This window comes from Diadema antillarum, unplaced genomic scaffold (assembly GCF_040938485.1).
Source record: "Diadema antillarum isolate AM-2024a unplaced genomic scaffold, OU_Dant_1.0 seq00002906_RagTag, whole genome shotgun sequence".
Taxonomy (NCBI): domain Eukaryota; kingdom Metazoa; phylum Echinodermata; class Echinoidea; order Diadematoida; family Diadematidae; genus Diadema; species Diadema antillarum.
This window is the reverse complement of record NW_027273500.1, coordinates 1-10,752: the sequence shown is the minus strand read 5'-3', so window position 1 is coordinate 10,752 and position 10,752 is coordinate 1. Positions and strand designations below refer to the sequence as shown.

At 39.3% G+C, this 10,752-nt stretch overlaps 2 protein-coding genes across 2 annotated transcripts; one reads left to right on the top strand and one right to left on the bottom strand.

Annotated features, from left to right (window-relative positions):
- Nucleotides 1–435: 435 nt before the first annotated feature.
- LOC139715138 (dynein axonemal heavy chain 5-like) lies at nucleotides 436–1,296 on the bottom strand (the record flags this gene model as incomplete). The annotated part of the gene is made up of 2 exons (XM_071626749.1): nucleotides 1,149–1,296; nucleotides 436–621 (listed from the first exon to the last, which is right to left on the bottom strand). Coding segments are annotated over exons 1-2 (334 nt in total), but the record flags the coding sequence as incomplete, so codon positions are not given.
- A 198-nt stretch (nucleotides 1,297–1,494) lies between these two features.
- LOC139715137 (SMC5-SMC6 complex localization factor protein 2-like) lies at nucleotides 1,495–10,696 on the top strand. Its single transcript, XM_071626748.1, has 6 exons — nucleotides 1,495–1,516; nucleotides 5,343–5,438; nucleotides 6,259–6,402; nucleotides 7,573–7,639; nucleotides 9,057–9,233; nucleotides 10,126–10,696. The coding sequence occupies exons 1-6, from the start codon at nucleotides 1,495–1,497 to the stop codon at nucleotides 10,205–10,207; spliced, it is 588 nt and encodes a 195-aa protein (XP_071482849.1). The 3' UTR covers nucleotides 10,208–10,696.
- The last annotated feature ends 56 nt before the right edge of the window (nucleotides 10,697–10,752 follow it).

Sequence of the window (10,752 nt, the reverse complement as noted above, 5' to 3'; positions counted from 1 at the left end):
ACATATTACTATGAACATCACCACTGCCAAGTTACGAGTTTTTCCAACACTGTTATGATGCTGTTTGTATGCTCACATTAACCCTTATGATAAATGTCTAATCTTCTGGCACTTGATCCCAGCTAACACACCAACCATGTAAAAGTAGAAACTTTCACACAATTACACCTTTTTGAACTGGGCTGATTTCAGTTAAACCTCAATTTGTTCTGAGAATATCTTTCGTACAATCTGTAATACCTCCATGAACATTTGCATGCTAGCATTTTGACCATAACTATGTTAAGCCCAAAATTTGCAAAAAAAAAGTATCCCCTGGGTGAAATACCTCCAATGTTAGGATATGCTCAACATCACAAGCACTATTAACATTGTTATCCTCACCACCATCATAAACTTCATATCGATTGTCATGCACACTTAGCCATAGCTCACCTCTTGGAGTTTGAGGGGCGGGCATCATGACCCTAGCCAGCATGGTCTTAAAGCCCTCCAGGATCTTCCCGTTGCCACAGTCCATCATGCCAAAGTTGACCTCGGCAGCGATGTTGGCCACCGTGATGGCCTTGTTGGTGGAGCGGAGGAAGAAGTAGCACATGCCATTCAGCCCCTCAGACGTACCTGCAAGACAAGAGAAGAAGGACGTGTGAATGGAAGTCCTCTCTAAAGAGCACAGTACACCAGGATAGATATTTAAGTTCTTATTCTTGGCATTTTAACAGAATGTCAGGTGGAAACTGTTGTAATATGCTAAAATGAAACTTGCAGACATGTAATGCCTGATATCGTTTTTAAGCATCAATCATCCAGCCTATTCTATTTTTAGCCTGATACTTCTTGTGTCAAGTCAATGGATTCCGCAGGGAACACGTGGAATTTCTCCTTACATGTGGCAAAGATATTCATGGGATGGCCAGGAGTCTATTTTTACTTCTCTGATTTCAAAACAGCAGGAAATGAGATGAAATAGTACAAGAAGAGAGAGAAGGGAACAGGGGAACTGCAGACACTGTGTAGACTATAAAGTTAACAGGATTTTGGCTTTGTTCATCTCTTTTTTATAAAGCATTATCTTTTCTAATATGGTGTAGACATGTATGGTAAAAGCAAATCAGATCAACAACTGCATCCATTGTGTTGCAATTTACCTGTGGTGAGGAAGAGGCGTTTCTGGGCTGGTTGGGTCACCACGCTGGAAGTGTCAGTCCTAGAATACAGGGTGTCTCGACCCATTGTCTCCTGGTAGAAGAACATGAGCTTGCGGGGACCATCCTGGGCAAAGAACTCCTCAATCATGTCAAACTGAAACACAAACAAACAAACAAAAATGATAATTTGTAATACATAATGCAAGCAATCATTCATGATACGGTGTATTACCTATCTGTTTTATCTTTAATGTACTGCATGTTGGAGACTGTTCAAAAGACACCAGAAACAAGATGTCAGAACAACAGTATCCAATCAACAGTCAAATGACACAGATTTGCCCGAATGTCAGATGCTCTGTTGCCAGGTACAATGTAAACTAGAAATATCACTTAAGGTGATTAATACCCCCGCCCCGTGACGACAGTCTTACCCAAGGAATGATCTTTCCATGATCTTCTGCCATTTAAATGCCGTTACCATGGCAACGCAGCTTCCGACACGTCCGAAAAATATGTCTTGCACATCTTCCCACCAAGACTATTGTGTGTGCCACATTTCATATGCTTTTGTCAAAAACTGAGGAAGTAGTTCAATCCACAAGATCTTTCCTTGATCTTCCGCCATTAATATGCCATTACCATGGCAACGCAGCTTCCGACACGTCCAAAAAATATGTCTTGCACATCTTCCCACCAAGACCAATGTGTGTGCCACATTTCATGAGCTTCAGTCGAATACAGAAGTAGTTCAATCCGCAAGATCTTTCCTTGATCTTCTGCCATTTATATGCCGTTACCATGGCAACGCAGCTTCCGACACATCCGAAAAATATGTCTTCCACATCTTCCCACCAAGATCAAGGTGTGTGCCACATTTCATAAGCTTTGGTCAAAAAACTGAGGAAGTACTTAAATCCGCAAGATCTTTCCTTGATCTTCTGCCATTAATATGCCGTTACCATGGCAACGTACTTTCGGGTACTGTCAAAAAATGCGTCTTGCACATCTACAACCAAAGGCACACATCTGTACCAAGTTTCATGGAAATTGGGCAAAAACTGAGGAAGTAGTTTGCAACACAAAATTTTCTATCATTTTAGCTCATAATATGTGAGCTGTTACCATGGCAACATACTTTTTGTCACTGTCAAGAAATGTGTCATGCTGACCTATATCCTAAGACAAACATTCAATATGAATTCCATGAGAATTGGAAGAACACTGATGAAGCAGTTTTGCCATGAAGCATTTTGCCCTATATTTTACCAATAACATGCCGTTACCATGGCAACGCACTTTTTGCCACTGCGGAAATATGTGTCTTGCACATTAACATATTCAGATGAAAATCTGTACCTAATTTCATAAAAATTGATCAAAAACTGTGGGAGGAGTTCGCGACGCAAGATTTGTACCCATTTTTGCCCATAATATGCCGTTACCATGGCAACATACTTTTGGGTACTGTCAAAAAATACGTCTTGCACATCTACAACCCAAGGCACACATCTGTGCCAAGTTTTATGGGAATCGGTTGAAAAATGAGGAAGTAGTTCGCGACGCAAGATTTGCAACGGACCGACCGCCCGACCGACCGCCCGACCGACCGACCGCCCGACCGCCTGCCCGACCGACCGCCCGACCGACCGCCCGACCGTCCGCTGATTCCTACAATGTATATACATGTACCCCCTTCAAACTTCGTTTGGCGGGGGTATAATGACTGATGGTGGTTGAGTTTATAGGCATCATTGTATCATATACTGTACGAGCTGAAATTTTCACGTACAGATATTTTCGCGAATTGCTACTTGGCGGACATTTTTCGCGTGTTGTTAATTTTGCGGTTGCGGTCTAACTAAACTTAGTTATTTGCGCATTGTTATTTTCGCGGTTCAAAGGCGATTCGCGAAATTCGCGAAAAAAAATAAAACCACCGCGAAAATTTCAGCTCGTACAGTACTCATCATCCCAAACAATTACTGTGGCATGACATGGGCCAATGATGTACAATTGTACTCAAAGTACTTTTAAGTTAATGGCCAGAGTCTAGCTTGCACAATTTGAAAGTAAGATGTTGAAATGTATTTTATACATGAAATACCATATTAACCTGTTTGAGGATGAGCTATTTTGCTATGACATGCATTTTCTACGGACATCTATCCGAGTATACTCAGGACTAGTCTTTAATGGGTAAAGGTGATCTCATGATCAATATCCTGCTATCAGAAAGTCAATACAAATTTGGAGAACATGTAAGTGTAGGGGAAAAGTGTAAACCATACATTCTTTGTATCTTCAGCTACATGTATTCTGAAGGAGAAGCATGACAACACATGTGGGCCAAGATATTGAAGACAGAAACTGAGCTGTGATCAAAATTTTGGCGATCAATTCTAGCTAACATACATTGTATTATTGTCGGGGGGGGGGGGGGGTGGTAGATCACCCTTGTGCTATTAGCCTACAATTCTGCTACAAACTTTCTTGCATAATAATGTACTGCTGATCTTAAAGATCACTGCAATTCTCACTTTCTCGTAAGGCACACAACTACATGTACTTACAGCATGTACAACAACATTACATTAATTTTTCTCAAAATTATGAGTCTTAGAATGGATTGCACATGAGATATAAGCTTATATAATAGACATCATGCATAAACCGATGAATGACTTCAATACTGGTTGTATAATATTTTACCCTGAATAAAGGTAGGATGAATTGAAGGTCCCAGAGTGGGGCAGTATAAAATGTAAACATACTCATTGAACCTTGAGCGTAAGTCAAGTGTATTTCCAGCATGAACCATCCTTCGTGCTGGTGGGAGCTAGCTTATACCTGCCTGCCTGTGAAATCTTGGCCCTCTGGTTTCTTGCACTTAAAATTATTTTCAAGAGGCCGGCCTTTGTTCAAGGCTGGATTACATTATTGTGTTTGTACCTTGTCATCCCAAGGAGGAAATCTTCCACTTGTGCAATCTCCATATTCAGGGCGTCGGCAAGCTGTGACAAAAATAAGCAAAATGTTACATGAATGAAACGAGAAACAGAAAATACTGAACAGAGTATGCATCATTGCGTAGCAGATGGGCTATATATTTCACAGCGTTACAAATTTCAAGAGTTGATCGATATTTCAGAAATTACCAACTCGTACAAATATTGCTTCCAGCTGAAGCACAAAAATGTGTTGTTATATTTTATTGCTTGTTTTTTATTTTGTGAAAGGTGATAATTTGTCTTTCCTATTACTCAAAGTGGTTCTAGATGGGGAATTAAACCACTTGCAACATTGTCTTACAATTCCTAATTTGCAAAATATAATTATGGCGTACACAGTATGAGGCAGAATACGACCATACTACAAATGTACATGTCATATGCTGATCTCAGTACAAAGACTACAAATGTATGGTAACGATATAAAGAAAGAATAAAGAAAATTCAACATATTTCCATTTTTCTTGCATAACAAAAGAACACTCGACTTCTCTCTTTCAGAAGGCAGGGGGAATAATATTACCCTTAACATACGTCAGTAGCAAGTCGAAGAACTGTGCACTTTATTCAAAAAGTAAAGTTTTGTGAAATTCTCTTTTTATTTTCCTTATATAGTTGTACGCATGTGACATCATACACTGTAGTAGTCTTCTTGTCCAGCAGTGACTGCGCAGATACTTAAAATATTCGTAACTTTTGAACGGATTGTCCAATTTTCCTCAAACTTTCACTGATGTGTTCTACTGATATTGCTGCATTCTCTCAATCCTTATGTATGTGAAGGTGGACTTGTCCTTTAATATGATTATATAAAGTCATTTGTGTTAATGATCAATGGTTGCTGTAGCCATAGACAAGTTTTAGCAGCATCAGTTTGATGAAATGGCCAACAAAGCTATAGTAGCATGTTAGTCGCTCTGCTGCAGTGCACCGCTTGGTGGTCATTGTGCACAGTTGTAAGTCATCCGGTGGAAACCAAATCTATGATCGCTGGTTGAGTTAGGCAGATGGGCGCTTTACCACAGATTTTTAGCCACATGTTTTCTTTGTGGGTGGGGTGGGGGGGGGGGGGGGAGGGATTCCCATGTGGTTTGCTTTGGGCAGGTAGTCATTATAGACAGGTAGCCACTAGAGCAGGTTAATGACTGTATTTTGTTTTGCACTCTTCTGTTTTTTTGTGCAGATGAGCTTGTGGAGCTGGTCCGGACATGGCAGGTAGAGATTGCCTACCACTCCAAGCCCTGCCCTCCTTCCTTGATGCTCTGGATGCTGAAGCTGAGTATGTCTGAGATTCTACCCCTATGAGGAACACTAAAAACTCTGACACCATTAATTCTATATAGCCCGGGCTATGTCCATTTTTGAAATGGAGGGGGTGGGGGCTTATTTGCACCCCCCGATCTTAGCCGTCGATCACGCTATCCTGGCAAAATTGGCACACATATTACCCATTATATAATCTCCAAGAATAGATCATTATTTTTTTCCAAAACATGGTAGTGTTTTCCAAATTATGCTAATTATGCTAATTTATGCATAACATCTTTTTTGTATGATGTTCTGTATTCACTTGTGGCCATTCTGTCATAATCAGCCATTGAACTGGTAAAATCTTCACATTTTAGACTGTTCTGTTATGACCATTTTGAAAATGTCATTGTTTTGATCCCTTAATTTTCTGCCTCACCTTGTATTGGTTACTTGCCCAAGCCGATTTGCTTCTTCAGAATGTTGCTATCTCACCAGAGATTGAATGATGCCAGTCCCAATCAAGATGAAATGTTCTCCCTGTAACACAATGGAAGATGTCATAGCCACCCACATGCTGGCCCTAAACTAGGGAGGTGGAAAGACCCCACCCCTGCCCTGAAACCACTTTGCGCCACCGTTCAGAGATTTTCTGATTTTTCTACAGACTTGCTCTCACATCCATGCACAATGTTACGCTTTATTTTTACAAAGGAATTGACAAGAGTTTACGATATGTCTTTCTTGAAATGGATTGTGTTTTTCACTATTACAAAAGAGCATTCTAGGCAGTGTTTTTAACGTTTCTACCACTGCAAGTGACCTGTCTCTATGACCTGTCCTTCTCTCAGTGTCGGTGCACCGAGACTGTCAGGTGGTAAAGGCGATGTACGACAATCTGTGGTCCATCCTGAACTCCTGGCCCGAGAAGAACCCCGACTGTGAACCATTTGCACCCCCTGTCAAAGATCTCGTCCAGATCTTTGTCAACTACGGTGAGTGCAAGTTGGAAGAAGAGCCGTTGTTGCACAGGACGACAGCTAGATATGAAAGGAGAACTTGCTGTCACTTTTAACAAAGCAGTGGTGTCATACACAGGCTAATTTATACTGGCAAATTATGTAGCATCATCTAAAGACTATTCACAATGTTCAAAAGTGTCTGAGATGACACTGTACTTTTAGGAAATGCATTGACAACACTCAGGGAATATAGGTGAAGTACAGTCCATTGTCATTTCCTGTCAAAACCTAAAATGTATAAATACATTGTGTGCATTGATACTGTGTACAACTCCAACAAACCACATGCTGGAAATGCAAGCATGTGTTTCACACATCAGCACATGTCATTACCTTTGTGGCAGACACCAATTTAGGTAATATGTAAAGAAATCCATGGAAAAATAAAGCTTGAACACAAAACATGACTACACAGTTGGAAATAAGCTGAACTACCCAGCAAAGATATACATTCCCTAACACACAAGCACTTTACAGAAGATGAAATGTTCTCCCTGTAAGACAATGGAAGATGTCATAGCCACCCACATGCTGCCACTAAACTAGGGAGGTGGAAAGACCCCACCCCTGCCCTGAAACCACCTTGCACTACCGTTCAGAGATTTTCCAATTTTTATCTTTACAAAGGAATTGACAAGAGTTCCTGATATATGTCTTTGTCCAGTGGTTTACCTCACAACGGCCTCTAAAGCCTGCCGCACACTATACAACTCATGACTATACAACTGACAGACTTTTGATCCGAAATAAATCACAAAAGCCTCAGAATAAACACGCTTGTTTATTTCAGATCCAAAGTCTGTCAGTCGTATAGTTGTGAGTCGTATAGTGTGCGGCAGGCTTTACAGAAATCACTTGGAATCTTATTGTATCATTCAGCATTTATTGTCAGCCAACATTGGTCAGCTCAGCATTCATATGGCCTCTTCAACTGACATGGGAAATTGATACTTCTTATTGGCTTGTTCTACATGCTTGCCCTCAATTTAAATTCACAAGTTTATGCTTAATGAATCTTTTCTATCATCAATGTTTGTCATCATGAAGGTACCTCGGTTTGGAACCAGCTGATCTTGTGCCTGTCTTATTCACAAGTTTATGCTAAATGAATATTTTTTATCATCACTGTTTGTCATCACCAAGGTACCTCGGTTTGGAACCTTCTCCCAGCTGATCTTGTGCCTGTCTTATTCACAGAGGAAGACATCAGGTAAATTTGACCTCTTTCTGAATTATAGATGCTTCTTCTCATCAAATTAGGACAATGTACTCTTCAGAACTTTTGGTTTCTTTCTTTGTTTCTTTCTTTTTCTTCTTTTTTCATTCTTTCCTCTTTCTGTCTCTATTAGTTGTCATGGAGCTGTGTACACTTATCTTGTACCAATAGTTGAGTACACTTCTGAAGATTGAAAATCCCCAGAGAGAGGAAAAATTGTTACTTGTACTTCATCTTTGTTTGTTAATGTAATTATGTATGGTTGTATGTATGTGTGTGTCTATAAATTCATATACATGTAGTATTCATTTGATTGTTTTGATAAGTATTTTGGGTTTCTGTGTGCATTTATTCATTAATTTATTTATCTATTTATCCATTCATCAAAGTAGCTTTGTAGTCATGTGTTAGTTCATTTCCTCAAAGGTATATTCACACCTTTAAGACAGGGAGGAGTATATATGTCACTGATGTGATTGGGTGCAAAGTTCTTTTATATCTTTTAATGTCTGTCCATTCACATGATTCACCTGTGTTTGAATGATTATTACTTGGTATCATGATAATTCAAGATCAACTTAAAGGAATTATTTACCATTTGCAGATGAAACAAAAACCCAGCTTTAGTGCTTCAGAATAGTTCTAAAATGTGATTTAGGGATAGAAACAACCAAAATAAAAATGTTAATCAGTATAATTAACATTAAGTATTATTAAATGTACAAAATGTAAACAATAGGTATTCTAGAATAAACCATCTACAGTTATGGTTTATTGAGAAAACTAGTAATATTTCCATATGTTTTTGGCTTTGCTGCAAAATTTTTATATGGTAGAATGTTTTGTGATACAACTGACCTACACATATGCACCAAATGTGGTAACTCAAACATTTTTTTTTAATCACTGCTCCCAGTGGTAAACAGTACCTTTAATATGTTGGCATTTGACCTTTGTATATTGTGAAGTATTCTATCAGGTGCATTTAAGAGTCCATTGGTATAGATTATGAAAATATTAGTAATGATAAATCAATATAAATTACATATACATGGCGCTTAGTGCAGACTTTTCTAAGCACATTAGTTCAAAACTGAAAAGTTCAATTAAGATTCAGGAGATAATTGCAAACATTCTGATATGTATATAGCAGAGGAAAACAAAAATTAAGATTCAGATGAGCATTGACTATCTGTAGTGAGGACATGTCGCAGATTAAATCATCATTTCTGTCAAAATTGAGGAGTCCATATAGTAGAGTACTTTGATAGTGAAGGATTTTAGTACAAGTGGTTCACATACAAGTCACACAAAATTCTGTTGCAGCGTGATTAATGTTTTACCTGTGTAATTACTGCTGGTAATGATCAAACCTTTTAGTTTGTCTTCATGTCACTTTCTCCCATAATAGGTCCTTAGAGAACAAGACACCAACCCCTTCTACCACTAACGCCAATGACATTCCAGGGAGCGTCATGCACGAGGATGAGCTCTCGGACGCAGAGATCAATCGCTACTATGGCAACAACCTCATTAGGGTCGTGAAGATATTAACCCAGTGTCTTATCACCATGAAGATACTTGACAAGTAAGCCTGTCATATTTTGTGTGTGCTATATATACACAAAGCATGTCTAATTCTATTAGGATTTCCAAACAGTTTTTTGAGCGGTTAATATGCAGTCATGGAGTACAGCGATGGATGGAGAAATGTATGTGTGCATGTCAAAGTCTTGACAGCATCAGAGTTGATATTTTCACTTGTTGAATTCACAAATAGCACCTTACTCATGAAGTTTGCTGAAATAAAAACCTCATGAAATATATAGCATTTACTGTATGCAGGATAAAGGAATTTAGAGAATAGCAACAAACTATGGGAAACAGTGTCAGTCCATGGTAACCGCTAACATTTAAATCGGAAACCATTTGAGAGTGACAATATGAGGTGAAAACCAGACAGCAAAGAGATTTTTCGCTGTCTTCTCCAGCATGTTTGTTAACCTGCACACTTCCTGATATGCAGTTTTCTCTCGAATTTTTTGTGAAGCAGCCCTGTTTGTATTAATAGCCTTGCCTAGTCACCGAATTCAGAACATTGAAGGCAAACATGATATTCTTTGTGAAGCATTATTTGAAATTGAATCGATGATATGTGAATGTAAGTACAAAAAGTTAAAAAGGAAACAGGCTCTGCACATCAGTGAAGATGTCCAGTCTGTTGTGACATTGGTCCCCTATGTCAAATAAAAACAGGAATTATTTAAGAGAACAGTGATGGAGCTTGGCCGGCAAATCAAGTAACGAGGTTTCTTGTAAGCTGTATCAGCTACCTGTATTACTGTTGAGTTTGCTGAATTTCATTGCCCAATGCTTTCATCTTTCATGAGCCATGTAAAACATGTATTGTAAGTGCTAGGTGAGATCATTCGAATAAACGTACTGCCTGTTATATGTTGGGTTTCTTGATCTTTTAACAGGTGCTTGTACCATGAGGGAGAGCTATGTTGTATAGCAGCGCTCATCTGTAAGACTGCCCTGGACAAAGGTTTTGTCGGGTGAGTTTTGCTGCGAGGAGTCACAATAGTATACAAATAGTGAATGGTCACGAGTGCGATGGTACAAGATTTCGCATGAGGTAAAAGATAGAGGCGCTCAATTCAACAAGGCGAAGCCGAGTTGAATAGTGCGCCTCATCTTTCACCGAGTTCGAAATCTTGTTCCTTTGCATGAGTAAAGACCATACACCATTTGTTTTATACAACACCTTGAACGTCAACAGATGTGGTCCACACAGATTCTTGAATTTATCACAGAAATAGCAACCATATTCCGTGAAAGACGAATGAGTAGCCGCACAGTCGCAGTCACTGTGTATGTACGTACGCGAAACAAAGTTGTTTACGAAAATGAGTGACAAGAGTACGTGCTTGTAATTGTTGAGTGCGCACGACAAATGTTTGCTTATTGTGACATCAGAGCTGTGCGATTGAACAAAAAACTTCGAGTCAATCGTGAATTTAACACGGGAGTCAATGGAAATGGGTGACGTCAGCCATGCGCTATCCAATTTTGCTCAAACAAAATTGGCAATCGACCAATCTGAT